Genomic DNA, 16213 nt, shown 5'->3' with positions numbered 1-16213 from the left:
AGGTTGAGAGGGCAAGGGGAGGTGTTGAGGTGGTTTGAGAGCCCCTCCTGGGGACTCAGGTTTCTGGGAGGGGAGTTGTGCTTCTGTATTATTTATCCTTTGTATACTTCTGTATATAACTGTATATACTGTAAATAGCTGCTTGTATATCTGCTGCTGTACAATAAATAGCTTCATTTATATTCCCAGAGGCCGTCTGAGTTAGCTGGGGCAATTCCAAAAGTGTGTGGGGGGGGGGGGGGCGGGTAAGAGCCCAAACCATCACAAGCTGTTAAGCTCGAACTTCTTTGATAGGTGCTACTAAATCACATGATGGCTTACCCTAAGAAAGCAGCTGCACCTCCACATCATCACCATATTACAAGGAGTTTGTGTGTGTACATGTACCTGTTATTGGAAATGGTATCCTTGGAGGCAGCCCTTGCAAGACCACTTACTCCTGCAGTTCGTGCTGGTTCAATGTTATTACTGTTGGACTGTGTGCTTAATCTTCCCCACGTTTTAGGATTTAAACTCGCCAAGAAAGAAGATTTAGGAGACTGAGTAGCTGTAGGGCTTTTAGCTGGTGGAAAGCAAATCACAAAATTAAGAGAATCGACAGGTTTATTTCAGCTAGCGCTTCTGACAGCTTCTAAGCTTATTTTTAACAGGAGATAAGAGTGTCATACTTTAAGAATTATTTACCTTGATTGTCTACTTTGTCATCATCTCTTGGAGGAGAGTATTTTGGTCTCCTTGGCCCTCGTTTTGGCAGTCTTTTTCTCTTTAGAACATCACTCAGTCGTCTGTCCAAATTCAAAAGTGACATGTTTCCATTCACCACATTCATACACATACCTGCATACCCACCCCTCAGTTTAAGATGCATCTACCAGCTGTTTCCTCAAGAATTCAAAAAAGGTTTCATCCCATAATAAGGTGGGTACAAGGGAAGAGTCTGGGGAGAAGAGGCCTTAACTCTCTTAATTGGAAGGACAAAGTGACTCCTCCACCCACAAAGAAGGGGCTTTGCTTGCTGTCATCTTTCTACAATAGGCAGCCAAATAGAGTCAGCAGTGCCACTAAATAAAGGTTTCTCTTAATTTCTATTTATGTAGCCATCTGGTTAGACATTTAATACACTTAAAACAGAAACACATCCTCCCCCCAAACCAAATCCTTACTAAATATCAAAAGGCACTGAATATTTGACCTGCCGCCCCCATTAAAGCATAGAAAACACTTCTTCAGTAATTCATGGAACTTCTACTCAACATACCCCACACTTTCCAAGTTCACATTTCAATTTTGGTTAAAATTAATTTCCTTACTAGGCCAACACATTAAAACACATCAGTCTAAAATAAAGGCAAACTGCCTAAACACTAAACTTATTTCTACAGGTGTTTTTAATTTTACAAGGGTTCAAAATAGTTGCATGCAAACATAATACCTTGACTTTTTTGCTCTAGTCCTCATCAGAAAGGAACTATGCACCACAGCTATCATTTCTCCCAATCACTGCCCTCAACAGTTCCATGAGACTACAGCTGCTGCTTCTGACATTCTCTAGCGTCCCTCCCAAACAGCAGATTGTTTCATACCATTACATCATAACTATCAAGTCAGTAGTCTTTTCTTTTTGGTAACACTTAATGTAAAACTACCCAGTGACAGCTCCACCACCACCCTCCAGTTAGTTGCCCTTAGAGGGAAGTACCACAGGAAAATACAGATGATGCTGTAGCAGTCTGGATCAGGGAAGATTTTAGAAAATAATCACCACCAAAACAAGCTAAAACGCACCAAAAAACCCCCAAACCCCACAACACGAAAACCACACACACCAAACCCAAATCAAACAAACCTACCACCCCTACAGATTGGCTTTCTCACCACAAAATACAGGTCCACCTACCCCTGAGGGCTGAGGTCCAAAGAATCCTCCCTGCTGTGCTGCAAGCTAGGAGAACCCAAATCGGCCGCCGCGTTACTGGCAGCAGTGGCTGTGCCAGTACTTATAGTTGTAGTGGTACCCAGCATTCCTGATCCATTAGTGCATACTTTCGGTGGGCTTGTCAGCAAAGCCTCCGACTCTGCTAAGTTCTTCACTTGGTGCATCACCCCTTTGCAAAAAAAGAAGCCTTTGGTTGTGGGAGATTTTTGGTGGGGGACAATGCAGGGACAAAGACTTGAAACAGTACAAGTGTGTAATTTGAACCTCTGCCTTGATTATGGCAGCACTGCCTCAGCCCACTCATCTACACTGAGTTTTAAAAAGAGTTCAACCTTTCATCAAGGAAAGAATTAACCTACATCGTTGTTTGCTTGGGTTTACAATTAATAAAAGACAACAGCACTAACAGTACCTAAAAGAAAATCTCCAAATCCCCAGAGGCTTAGAAGACTTACTGCCAAGTTTCATCAGTTTTGCCCAGTAAGACCACTCATGCGAGTTCAACAAGCTATCTTCAACCTAAACTTAAGGTCACTAACATCTAGTAAGTCTGTGCAAACTCGTTTCAGCTTCCAAATAAACAAACCTGACTCCTCCAGACTGTGTCAGCTCTTCCCTAGACATATGAGGATAGCTTGCATGGAATAGCCTTTAATATTCAAAAGCAACATTAACTTTTTATAACTTGGGGGAAGAAATCAAGCAAGGGGTAGAGGATATGCTTTTAAAATACTAAATATGAAGGTGTGCTGGTTTGAGGCTAATTAGAATATTTTAATGAGAAAAATTATGTTATAGGCTGTGAAAACAGAACAATGGTGATGCCTATTCTACTCACAGGTTTTTATACATCTCAGCAAACAAGAACACAAATATATATAAGTTAGTGTCTTCTCCCTGGTTTCTGTCATAATAGCTGCTTCTAGCTGCATCTGTGTAACCCAAACAGTCGTTCTGCTTCTAACTCCCCTGTCGATCATTCTAACTCACCTTGCACATAAGGCAGACTCTGGGATAAGAGAGGGGGGTGAAAAGAAGGTGGAAGGGTGGTTGGGAGCCCCTCCTGGGGACTCAGGTTTCTGGGAGGGCTGTTGTGTTTCTGTATTACTTTTAACTTGTATATCATAAATATCTGCTTGTATATCATGCTAAGCTGTGAATATAAAGCCTCATTCCTTAACTTCCAGCTGGCTGAGTCTAGTCTGGGTGCATTCATTGGGGGGAGGAGGAGGGACAGAGGGGTAGGTAACTCCCAAAATCACTACAGAAGGTTAAGAGGAAAAAAAATAGTATGACTTACCTTCTCTTCTGAAGTAAACACTAAAAATGTCAGGCAACTTTTGCATTAAAATCTCTGCCATTTGCAGGGCTCCAACTACTATCTTGAGGTCTTGACTCGACAGCATGGAAGCAATATGACTGAAACAGAATTTATTAGAATTAGGTTTATCTTTTCATTTTTTGTATTCAAAAACAAGCCAATTTATCTTGCATACCTAAGTACTGGAAACAGAAAGCAAACATATTTGGGTGCTTTTGTAAAATCTGTAAGTACAAGGACTAGAAAGACAACCTCTTCTCATTTAAGTGGCTTTTAACAAGTCTTAAATACTTAAGAGAATCTTCTTCCACATCACCATGTTCTTCAAAGGATACTGCCTTTGAAAATGAAGTCAGTTTATATTGTAATTGCATCCTTTTATCCAGATCCCAACTTTATGGTACAACAAGCGGAAGAGGTTTCACTAATAGAACTTAGCAGCTGAAGGTCATGCAAGTGTTATTGTTCATATTGTAGTATGTCAAAAGTAATCTTGCCCTCAGAAAAGTTTACAGGCAAGTTTTAGAAGTAATGAAAGCAGTTAAGTGGCAATATAAACAAATAAATTGTCTAATAAGGCTATCTAGAATTGGCACTTACTGCAAAAATATTCCTGAGGAGTTGACAGCCTCAGCTTTTGATAAATAAATTACTGAGAATTGAGAAGTACAACTTTCCCCTGAAAGAGGTGACTCAAAGTCCAAGTTCTAATCTCAGAATTAGGTTGATTCACAAGTGTTAATGAACCCACCTTGAAACAGCATGGTTTTTCAGTACATCCTTCAGAAGCTCAGCATCAGCAAAATAAATTATCCTAAGAATTGCTCTAAGGCACTTGTGTCTAACTGCAGGTCCAGCTGAAGAACTATATACTTCATAAAGAACACCAAACAATGTTTTGATAAAGGATTTTGCCAATTCTGGGTCCTCTTTCATTAGTTGTGCTCGAGCATCATCCTTCTTCAACTCTGAATGTCCACCTGTGAGAACATGTGCAGTAAGTCACTACATAGTACTCTGCAGATCTACTCTGTTGATTACTTGTGTTAAAGCTGAATTCATTTAGCTCTTGAATTGAAAGATACAATCTAAGAAGTAGAAATCAAACTGATGGCAGTAGTGTAGGCACAGATTCTCCTGAGGTATTCAGAGCTCTTTTCTTCACTTTTCTTATATAGTATATTTTATATATATCTTATATAGTGGACTTGATGATCTTAAAGGTCTTTTTCAACCTTTGTGATTCTGTGATTCTAAGTACTGTAGAATAGTTAAGTAGTCCTCACCCACTCTTCATTAAATAAAGAGCTGTATGAATGAAACTGTTCCAGAAAATTCCAAGCCAGGAATGTCCCAAACTCCCTCATAATTTAAAGCATTTTCTGTTCCCATGAAAAGAGGTCACATCTTTAAAAGAATACATTTCAGCAGTTTGAGTTCTGTGGTAAAACTGTCTTCATTCAGAGAAATCAGAATAGGCAGATGTTCCACAGAAAGCAAAAGGAATATATTAGCTAGAACTGTTGCATAACCCAAAATCGGTTTGGGCTAAGTGACCTTTAAAAGGTACCTTCCAACTCAGAACATCAGGCAGAGCTGGAGACAGCAGGTACTCACTAGTGTTTGTATTGGCTAAAGGGTTTGGTTTTCGCTGAATGGCACGTGCTGTTCCAGTATCCTCATTGATTTGCTGCATAGAGTTAAAATCAATAGTATAGACACGCCCAAGCGTAGACAGGCTGATCTCATCCTCACCAACCTGATGAGCTGCCTAGAAACACCAAAGAGCCTAAAGTTAAAAAGTTCCCTAACAAACAGGAAAATACATGAAAGGTGAGAAAAGGGGCAACAGTAGGGAAACCAAACAAGTGACCGAAATAGAATAGTGATTAAGCAGTTCACCCACGAGTGACACCAAAGTAGTGCAGTAATACAGAAGGAGGGTTGAGAAAACTCATGTGTTTTGCTCAGAAAGGGTAAGACTGTGTGCTAGTTTGAAGCTAGCTAGAATGTTTTGGTGAGAAGGACTAGATCACAGGCTGTGAAATCAAAACGAGAGTGATGTCTACTGCACTCATAGGCTTGCTGAGATATATAAAAATATAAGTCAAAACATAGATAAGACATTCGGCACCACTCTCACTTGGGCTGCATCTCTCTAACCTCATCCTCCATTTTGGACTAATCCACTTTGCTTCCTAACCCCCTGGCCAAACCTCCATTCTTCCTTGGGACTGGGGTAAGGTTGAGAGGGGTAGGGGGAAGGTGAAGGGGTGGTTGGGAGCCCCTCCTAGGGACTAAGGTTTCTGGGAGGGGGAGTTGTGTTTCTGTATTATGTTTTTACCTTGTATATTTCTGTTTATAACTGTATATACTGTAAATATCTGCCTGCATATTGTGCCAGCTGTAAATATAAGCTTCATTCATATTTCCAGAGCCATCTGAGTCTAGTCTGGGCAGGGAACACCCAAACCATCAGAGACTGGTATCTTCAAAGCCATAAAGCACTCAAGTCCCTGCATGACCACATACATTAAAAAAATTCACAAAGATGTGCTATTCTTACCTCTATTATTCGACTATCAATCCTGTTATAGGGATGCCAAAGACCCCTGTCATCTCGCCATTGCCATATTGCACCATCTGTATTTTGTGCATTTCCTTTCTTCAGCATAGTATCAACAGCAAAGATTCCTTCTTTTGGCAGGCAAGGCATCAGTTCACTGTAAAGGACAGAAAAAACAGTATTTTACCACAACTATACTATATAGAATCAACCAGGTTGGAAGAGACCTCCAAGATCATCCAGGCCAACCAAGTACCCAGCCCTAGCCAATCCACTAGACCATGGCACTAAGTGCCCCATCCAGTCTTTTCTCGAAGACCTCCAGGGACAGTGACTCCACTATCTCCCTGGGCATCCCATTCCAATGCCAATCATTCTCTGGCAAGAACTTCCTCCTAACATCCAGCCTACACCTCTCCCAGCACAACTTGAGACTGTGTCCCTTTGCTCTGTTGCTGATTGCCTGGCAGAAGAGACCAACCCTCACCTGGCTACAGCCTCCCTTCAAGCCCCACCTACACTGAAAACCATATGCCTTCATTCTACAGATCCAAAAGTTTGGAATGCATAACTTACCAGATAAGCGAAGTAAGCTCATAAAGCTCTTGAGGACTTCGTGGAACAAGGTCAATTTGTTCCTGACAACTCCCATTTGAGGCTCCACAAAGGAGGAAGTGAAGTGTTTCTGCGATGTCTATAAAAAAAATCATGAAACTGCCTCTATCAGAGTATGAACTCCATTTTTTCTTGGACACTATACAAGAAGATAGTTGCCCAAAGCAAAAAGACAGTAGACAGTAAGACAAAAGCTTTGTGGGTTTCTTGTAATTTTGAGGTTTTCACCTTTAGGGATACCTAGAGCAGAAACATCACTCTATACATGGCACAGAAGAACACAAGGGAGTATATAGGGTACTTGAAATGACAAGTCAAAGTCAGTGAGATAAGATGATGTACAAAAACTAAGACGGCCGCACAGAAATCGCATTTCTTACTATTTTCTCTTAGGAAACCACATTTACCCCACCTGGTAAACATTACAAAAGAACTACTCAACTTGTGTTGGAATGAGAGCAACTTGGGCCACTAATACATACTCCAAACTAGGCAAGTGGAAAAATTCAGAAAACGAAAACCAACCAAACAACCACCAAAGGAGAGGAAAAAACCCACACTAAACTTTGCATCTCACGGGAAGCAGGAAAAAAAACAAACAAACCCCACAGTATTTATAATCAAGGGCACAGAATCTCACACAGAATGTAGGCATTAAGTTCCCCAGAACATGAAAAAAGTAAGAACTCACTTTGCTTCATTAGCTGGACTGCAAGAGTAGGGCAGTTGGAGCACATTAAGGAAAACATGCGCACCACCATGATGAACATTCCTGAGCTCAGGATAGGAGGCGTCACTACCAAAAGTTGCTGGATATTTGTTAACAAGTCCTTGGAAGCAACCTGCTGGAGCAAGTTCTTCAGGAGGGAACAACAAAATTGTAAACATTAGGCTGAATTCAAAAAGTAAGCTCACTGGAGAAACTGAAGGAGGACATAAAAATCCAGCCCCTCATTTCCCATAGCCTTACCTCCTCGTGCTGGAAGTTGTCTACTAGCCGTGCAAAACAGAGACAAGTGCTTTCAACAGACTTCTTGTCCTATTATAAGAGAAGTTAGGTATTTGTAAGCTAAAATACCTTAATTCAAACATCAGATTACCCTGTCATTTTGAGATTTTAGTAAAATATCTCCAGAAAAGGACAGTCAAATCACATTTTACAGAATATTACAGCTCCAAATTTTAAGTGCATAGATACAGTCTAAACTGACCTCCTGATATGGCTGTGCTCCTGCATATTTCCCTGGGAAACACCTCACACTTGCAACACAAATACCTTTATGGACTTTTAAAGATGAATAAATGGATCTATAATATTCCTTTTGGGTTCTACAAGGAGGAAAAAAAAAGGCAAGAGAGCTACAAAGCCAAAGGAAGAGGAGATATAGATAATAAGTAGGAGTGAATGCTGTTGTTCTACAAACTTCATTAAATCTGTGGTTTGTTTGCTTGGGTTATGATTTTGTTTGTTTGTTTGTTGGGGTTTTTTGTTGTTGTTTGTGGTTTTGTTTTTAATATTATACAGTGCAGTCAAGACAGAAAACTGCAAACACAACAACACAGTAATGACTGCTCCAAAATCAGCTCTATTTAAAACTTCTTTGAAACACTTAAAGTTCATCTAAATACAGTAAAACTGTCACAGTGGTTGAACAATAAAAGAGGTTGATCAGAGAGGTTAAGTGTTCATCCTTGGAGACACTGAAGAAAACCCAACTCAGCAACAACAACAAAAATAAAAGAGTCACCCCCCACCAAACAAACACATAAACTACCTCCAAAAAACCAAACCCACCCACACCAAAGAGATATAAACACACAAGACACCATCAGTCACCACACCAAAGAACACAAGCAACAATGAATCAGCTGGACATGGCCTGGGACAATTTGCTCCACCTGACCTTGCCTAAGCTGTGGGTTAGGACTAGACAGTTAAGAGAACAGGTCAGAAGAGACCTCTCAAAACCTAACTCATTTTTTTTGGCTTCAAAAATTCAACATTTCTTAAAATCTTACTTTAGTGGGCTTCTATTCAGAGAGCAGAAGTCAACATTTGTCCCTGCTACTGCTGAGAATTGCGCTTCCCATTTCAAAAGCACCATCTAAGGCTGACATCTGACTTCAGCGAAGCTGCCTCAGACTCAAGTAGTCTCTCAGCAAGGTAACATTGGCAAAATGAAGAATAGCACAAGAATATACAAAAAACATTACCTGGTAACTTCCACTTAGTTGTGTTTGTTAAAGAACATTTTTTCCCCTCTTTTTAACAGGTTGCCCAGTGAGGTCATTAATTGCCCCTCCCTGGAGATCTTCAATGTGAGGTTGGATGAGGCCCTGAGGGATCTGGTCTAGTGGAAGGTGTCTGGGCCCATGGCAGGGGGTTTAGAACTAGATGCCCTTTAAGGTCCCTTTCAACCAGAATCCATCTATGGATTTCCCAACCAAGCAGTAAGTCAAGCCTGGAGCAGAGGAAAATGAGTGGGAGACCTTATTGCTCTATACAGCTACCTGAAAGGAGATTGGAGTGAGGTGGATTTTGGTGTCTACTCCCTAGTAAGAAGTGATAGGACAAGAGGAAACAGCCTCCAGTTGCACAAGGGGAGGTTCGTATTGGACATTAGAAGAAAATTCCCCCTGAGAAGGGTTCTCAGACTAGAATAGGCTGCCCAGGGAAGTGGTGGAATCCCCAGCCCTGGCTATGTGCAAAAGACATAGATGTGATGCTAAGGGTCATGGCTTAGCAGAGTTAAATAACAGTTAGACCTTGTGATCTTAAAAAAGGTCTTTTCCAGCCAAAATGATTCCACAATTTTGAAAAAGAAGAGCATTATGAATCCTCACAGAACATTTACAAAAGACAAAACCTGAAAGCAGAAAAACGTGAAGGCAATTATCACATTGCAAAGGCAAAAACTACACAGTAAAGAACTAAGTATCTGCAGGTGTATTTATACTTCTTTCATGCCAAAAGTAAAAACTCCTCATTTTATCACAAGCTTCTTACCTGATGAGTTAACCTTTGCGTAAGCAGTGGCAAAGAGTCTGCCACAAAGTGAAACTCATCAGGTGTTATACTCTGGCAGCAGTTGGCCGCAATAGCTAGTGCATTCCTCTGTGCATTTATACTGAAGAACTCCAGATACAGCAAACAGTCTGCCAATCCACCCTGTAATAAAACAAACAAGTATTTTCACACTCAATCTTAATAAAAATCACAAACCTGTTCTCTTGTTTTCACCTTCATAAAAGATGATGAAGATGCAACACCAGCAGACTTTAAAACGCCTTTTCTTTTTGTCTCCACTTACCGCTTGCAGAATGGCTTTACTATGCCTGCGTGATAACATCTCCAGGGCTGTAAGCGCCTGCTCTGCCACATCAATGCACTGAATAACTTGCAGCTACAAGGAAACAAGAAAGCTCGCAGATCAATTTCTAAACCACTTTGTGAAAATAATTATCTTCATTAACACTTGAACTGTATTAGGACATAGGCCAGTACAGCAGCACTGTTAGCTGAAATCAAGCTAGATCAGCTACAGAGCTACTCCAGTTTGTCCAAATACACAGTAGCTTTGCAACACCAGTCAGAGATCACAGTCTCAGTGGATCAGACTGCTTTTCAGTAAGAGTGTGAAGAGGTATAAATCTGTTTTTCAAAGCTTCTCATGCATTTTATATTATCTAGTAAGCAACGAAAGGAAGTCTATCTTCATGGCATATCTTCAAGTTAAAACTCCCTCAGATTAGTTTAACAGTGTTTTGATTCCATTTTACCTTTTCCAAGAAGACAGGAATTGCATCTACCACTACAGCAGACGATCTGGGAAGTGCTTCCATCATATATGTTAAAGCCCGACATGCATGGTTCATCTATAAGACCAAATATCTATTTATTTAAAGCTCAGATGATACATTTGTACTGTTTAAGAGGGTTTTTTTAAATACAAAAAAATCACTTACAATGTCAAAGTTGTGCTCCATCTGCAACAGTGTTATCTGTTTTAAGAAAAGCTTTGTTAGTTCAGTAAAAATATCTAGGTACCAGCACTAAAGAAGACACAGATCAGTATCCTAAGTCTGACTGAGAACTCTGAATTTTGGTGGAAGTTTCTGAAGACCTATCTCTGAGCTATTCAAGATTTAATAAAACATGCCCTCAAAGCCAAATAATGAGATTAATAGATACACATATGCACACATGTAATTAAGAATCTATAATTTATATAAAGAATATTTAATTTAAGCAAGCTATTGAGTAAAATTATATCCTGCAATAGAAATATGAGATTTAATCTTTACCAAAGCTGGTACAACACTCTTGACTGGAAATCCTCCTAATGTTTCTTCATTCCCCATAACCAACAGCTGGCACATCTCTATCACTGCCTGTAGTTGCTGACTTTCATCAGTGGCTTGGAGGCCTTGTAACAGCTGTTGGGCTTTAGAACCTAGATAACCAGGAAAGAAAAAAAAAGATTAGGAAAGAAGTTATTAGAAAACCTAAGTGTTCAAGGGAACTGTTATGCTAGATTTCTGCCAGAGTGGAAGACCAGAGATAGCTTGTTTTCCTCTGCAACTGTAGCTTCACTTCCTTTCCCTGTCATAAAAAGGGGAGGATAGAAAAGGGAGACAAAAATCTCACTCGTGGATGTCTTTCCAGTGCACACTGATCAGCACAGGGAATCCACCACACTGCTCTTCATAGCCTTCTTGCCAACCTACAGCAGGTGCCAAAGCCCACACCATTCTGTCTATATAAAGCAAAGGACTTTTCAACACACCCCAGATAGTAGAGCACATGCAGTTCATCCTCTTGGCAGGCAGTGTAACAGGCTGCCTTTGGCTCTCATGGGAAGCCAAACTTGGACTAGAAGGTACCCATCATGTTCAGCTGCATAATGCAGATGTGGTGAAACAAAACTAAGGACCCATGTTCTCACTGACACTGTCTGAAGGAACTTTTTTGTCTGAAATCTAAACCAACTTTAGATAGTAAACATACCTTAGAACTGACATCTAATAGTTTTAAAGCTAGCTCAAACATTTTTTAATGCTAGCAAAAACCCAAAGGAGAGGTCTTCTGTTAAGCAGCCCATCATGCAAAAGAAAAAGGAAGGGGTAAAAAGGCAAGAACCCTCCCTTCCCCATCTAGAAGGGAACATTATGATACCCCATAAAAAGAAAAGAAAATAGAACTACAGCAAATTTCTCTTCCTTACAGGAAGACAAGGAAATTAATATTGTTGACCAGTGGTCTTGCACTACCATGACCTCCAACATATAAAATAATGTATTAAACTATGACACTAATACAAATAGTAGAATTTACTAGTGGCTGAATTCTACTAGTCTGGAAGTGGAAAGAATTAAGTCAAATTAGACAAACTTTGCTTACTAGCTCCACTTCCAATTGTCCTGTGGAAGAGCTGCGACATCCGAGGACCAAGAGGACCAAACAGGTGAGGAGGAAGACCCCTAGCCTCTAATAGAGCTAAAAGCAAACAGAGGATAACAGCCATTGTCAAAGCTTCTACACATATTTTTAAAAGCTTAAATTCCATGATGCTATAATTTAAGACTACTAGAATTTTGATACTTTGAGAAGAGTTAGGATTAGATGACTGCAGCTACCTCAGTTTCAAAAAAACCACAAAACAAAACAAAACCAGCACCAAAAAAAAATTGCATCACTACCAAAACACCCAAAACATTGCCCTACGGGAACAAATTACTCACTTTTGTACTCATTAGAGCATTAAAATCCTTGAAAAAGTCACCCAGAGCTTCCAGAGTTGTATTTCACAGAAGAAATCTGGTCTACTAAGTTGTTTTAAGTACAGCTCCACAGTAGCAAATATATCAGACTGTAATTTCAAATCTGAATTCAAACTAAATAAAATAGGTTAAGCTTAACATTTACAGGAGCTGAATGGCACTGCCAAGCCAAAAAAAAAAAAGGACACTGAAAACAGGCTCAGAGCTTAATTTGCTGATATGTTTGATGTTAAGATTTTTTTAGGCTTTGTTTTAAACACTTGTCATTAGTGTTACTTAAGCAAGACTAAGTGATTGATTTTTATGACAGGACTCATGACTACTGCTGATCGATACAATGATGACTAATAGTAAAGCAATTTGGCTCAATGTTCCTAAGGCTTACAGGGAGCACAAGTATGCAAGTGAACTGGTAGTGATATGGCATTCATTCCCACATGAAAGATCCACATTTACCTAAACCTGTCATTTGCAGGGAAGACCCTGATCTCAGAACTGCTTGCAGTACAGTGGCAAAAATCATTAAAACAGTTGCAGAAGATGCAAACTGAGTTTATACCTGACTGGACACTCAGAGACCTGAATCCTTTAGCCCAAGCACAAAAGCAAGCATTCAAATTGTACAATCAAAACTTAGAGCACCATATCAATGACAAGCACAGGAAAAAACAAACACGTTACCCAGAAGCAGGCAGAGTAACAGTAGAACTAACCTGGCCTGCCAACTGAAAACCTTCTTGCAAAGACATTTTCCTACTTGTACTTACATACTTAACAGGACCAAGTTCTCATTTCTCTCCCCTCTCCTGAAAAATCTTCTGTAGCCTTTATTACATACCATGTAAACTAGCATGGACACTGTGTCACCCCCTCCAGACAATGCATCTTTAGTGAAGGAAGGCTTTTAACTCCATACTTCAGAACTAAGCAAAGCAACACACTCTCACAGAGAAACAAAATACAGCCTTCTCACTATGTATAATGCAGAATTTGGGTAGGGAAGGCTGTTTATATGTTGGAAACAAATAAAAAAGGTACATCAACAGCTTTCATACCTTGTAGTCTTCCCATCTCAGAGTCATCTGACTCACTTTCTCCAGAAGTTGTCATACCTACAGCCCCAGCAACGGAACTAGAAGCTAAAGAAATAAAGAGAGAGGTTAACAGAAGTTGCAATGCTTTTAAAGCCACAAAATTCCTATCAATTCCTCTGTCAAGGAAAGTGTCCACACTATGAGAAGAGTGCTCTAGATTTAACATTGCAACCATCATACTTTTAAACACAGTATCACAGTATCATCAGGGTTGGAAGAGACCTCACAGATCATCAAGTCCAACCCTTTACCACAGAGCTCAAGGCTAGACCATGGCACCAAGTGCCACGTCCAATCCTGCCTTGAACAGCTCCAGGGACGGCGACTCCACCACCTCCCCAGGCAGCCCATTCCAGTGTCCAGACTACTCTCCAAAAAGCAGACAGACCAGTCTACTCTCCAAAAGCTAAGCAGAGAGGCTAAACTAAGACGAGAAAAAGATACCTGAAAAAAAACTCAGATCAGGAATTTACCTTTCAGACAGATTTACCTACATCCTTAGTAAATTTATACTTTACTTTGAGTATTCTGCTGCACTTAGGTTCTGTTAATTTTGACTTTCCTGGCGACATAACTAGCTTTAAGCAGAAAATGTTTAAGACAGCACAACTGACAGAAAATTCCTTTGAACTCACTCCTAATTGAGATAAGGTTGCCTTAAAAAAAGTCATCTTTTAATAGGGCCTTGCAACTAAGTGTTTAAGTTGATTACAAATTTCTCCAGTACAGACAGTGTGCAAGTTCAGAAAACACATAGAACTATGAGTAGGTACAGAAGAGCTTTTACATAGTAAATGCATGTCTTGTGTATTCTGAGCAATTTGGTGTGTATACTAAAAATGCCCCGGTTGGAATTTCTTCTTACTTTACCTGCAGCTCCTTGGGGAGTCTCATCTGTACGTGCAGCTGAGGAGTTAACTCCATCCTGGTTGTTGTCAGGATCAGCCATCTTCTCCTGTCGGCGAGCTTCAGCTGCTCCTCTTTTGCCCAGGCCAGAGCCTCGCCGACTAACAATTCAAAAAACAAAGTGTCTTAAGCTCATAAAAGGTGAATTTATAAATGTGAGACTACTCAAAACCACATCACATTTAGGTAGATCACTACCACAAAGTTGCACAAGCTAACAGATCCCTGCAAGAATAGATCTTCACAATTATCTGCTCTTCTTTACCCTCCTTATGCTGAACCATGGCAGTGATTTGTTTATACTGACGCATTACAGCTAGGTTCTTACATTAAATCCTTCAAGACAAGCCAGTCTACTAAAAGATAGTAATCAAAATGAGGAAGATGTGACTGTTAGTTACAAATCAGATACATGTTTAAGAAGTTTGATGACAGAGTATCTTCAAATTATGCTCCAAACTACTGAAAGCATGAAAGACTCCGATGTTCAGCTTCATCTTCAATGCTGAAACAAGTCTGAGTGTACAAGCCTTTTAAAATTTGCCTTTTAAAATACTGTCAGCACCACTATAAAGATATATATATGCCTATGAAGTAAACAGCCAAATTCAAATGCACACTTGATAAGGGAATCAGATTTCAGAAGCTTTTCTTTATGGCATGAAAGAGTGAAAATAAGTTGTGCTAGAACTGCTAAATGCAGTTTTGGTATAAGAACCTAAAGCTCATTAAGGCTTAAGTCTGGCTTCAGAAGAAGTGCAAAATTTTTTTGCATCACAAGACATATTTACTCTTCCCTCTCATTTAATCTAGCAGCTGATTGCAGTTACTAATCCAGAATACTTCTCTCCTTCATCAGAAAGCACACCATACTTTGATATTTGTAGTATTGCTCAGATGCAGCTAGTGACCAGCTGAGCCAGCTCCACAACTTACAATACTAAAACAGACTCCTCTGTGGTTCCATGAACTCTTAGTTTTTCAAAATAATATTATAACAGATAGCAGTTTAGCATTGTCTCTGTGTTTAGTATCTTTTTAAACAGCATTCCCCCTAAGAAAGGGATTACTTAAACTTGTGATATCGTCTTTAGATGTTCTTTTACCTCCTCTGTAGCTGAAGGACTTCAATCTGAGGTCTGATAAGTTACAAATTCTTCATAACAACGCTTAGTGACCCAGGAGGCCTGAAAAGTTACAGCTACTTCTACAATAGCAAACTAATAGTCAAGGCCAGTTTTCATAAATGAAAATGATATTAACATGAATCCACTGCAGTAATCACCTTTCATTATCTTAAGTCTCACCTGGTGCTAGCACAGGAGCCCGTGGTCTTTTGCCGTGTGCTCCGCCGCAAACTGGGGAGCTCAGCAGGAGGTGATTCACTGCGTTTCTTTGTTGATTTTCTTAGACCTATGCAAAGAGTCAAGCACAAATCAGTCTTGAAGATACACAGCAGCTCTACAAAGAAATGAAAGCTGTGTACAGGAAACTTCCATCTAAACCAGCTTATACACAGAGATTAAAATAATCCCATGTCAACTTTTCATTACCTGCTGTACCAGTAACAGAAAGGTAGAGATATTTACTTTTCCTCGTTATTTTAAGTAACAAAAAACTCTAAGCTGTCACCTAGGTATCTTTGCCTAACCCATAAACTATAGTTTTAGAAGAGCTTCCTCATCTCTCATGCTAAATAGATATATTATGGGATACAGATTCATTATTTCCACATGTTCGTGTTCAAGACATTTTGAAGAGAGAAAAAGAAATTATCTTAACAGGCAGGGCAGTGGTGACTTCCACCACCTCAGTAAATCTGAGCAGCATAAATTTAACCTTCTTCACTTGTTGAATCATTCATTCTTAGTCAATTTTATTCAAACTAGCACAGCTTAGGTAAAATCAAAACCAAGCAAGCACTGCCAGTGTCACGTGTATCATTTAAGTTCCTATTTGAATTTCATCCCTTCAATCTCTTTCACTGTCATTAA

General features: G+C 39.8%; 1 protein-coding gene across 6 annotated transcripts in view; it reads right to left on the bottom strand.

Annotated features, from left to right (window-relative positions):
• The window catches only part of TRIP12 (thyroid hormone receptor interactor 12), an 80194-nt gene that overhangs the window by 19749 nt on the left and 44232 nt on the right, over positions 1 to 16213 (bottom strand). For 5 of the 6 annotated variants that reach the window (XM_064165217.1, XM_064165219.1, XM_064165221.1 and 2 more), the window contains 19 exons: positions 15527 to 15632; positions 14184 to 14320; positions 13275 to 13358; positions 11840 to 11935; positions 10744 to 10892; positions 10405 to 10440; positions 10219 to 10314; positions 9750 to 9842; positions 9446 to 9607; positions 7409 to 7477; positions 7130 to 7295; positions 6400 to 6517; positions 5824 to 5980; positions 4875 to 5028; positions 4009 to 4237; positions 3237 to 3355; positions 1898 to 2105; positions 685 to 785; positions 388 to 562 (listed from right to left, as the gene is read on the bottom strand). In XM_064165217.1, the coding sequence (XP_064021287.1) occupies positions 388 to 562; positions 685 to 785; positions 1898 to 2105; positions 3237 to 3355; positions 4009 to 4237; positions 4875 to 5028; positions 5824 to 5980; positions 6400 to 6517; positions 7130 to 7295; positions 7409 to 7477; positions 9446 to 9607; positions 9750 to 9842; positions 10219 to 10314; positions 10405 to 10440; positions 10744 to 10892; positions 11840 to 11935; positions 13275 to 13358; positions 14184 to 14320; positions 15527 to 15632 (2455 nt within the window). The remainder of the gene's footprint in view (positions 1 to 387; positions 563 to 684; positions 786 to 1897; positions 2106 to 3236; positions 3356 to 4008; positions 4238 to 4874; positions 5029 to 5823; positions 5981 to 6399; positions 6518 to 7129; positions 7296 to 7408; positions 7478 to 9445; positions 9608 to 9749; positions 9843 to 10218; positions 10315 to 10404; positions 10441 to 10743; positions 10893 to 11839; positions 11936 to 13274; positions 13359 to 14183; positions 14321 to 15526; positions 15633 to 16213) is intronic. The other variant, XM_064165220.1, reaches the window with a different exon arrangement.

Source organism: Pogoniulus pusillus, chromosome 26 (assembly GCF_015220805.1).
Source record: "Pogoniulus pusillus isolate bPogPus1 chromosome 26, bPogPus1.pri, whole genome shotgun sequence".
Lineage (NCBI taxonomy): Eukaryota > Metazoa > Chordata > Aves > Piciformes > Lybiidae > Pogoniulus > Pogoniulus pusillus.
Note: the sequence above shows the minus strand (reverse complement) of the source record. Positions and strands in the feature narration are given on the sequence as shown.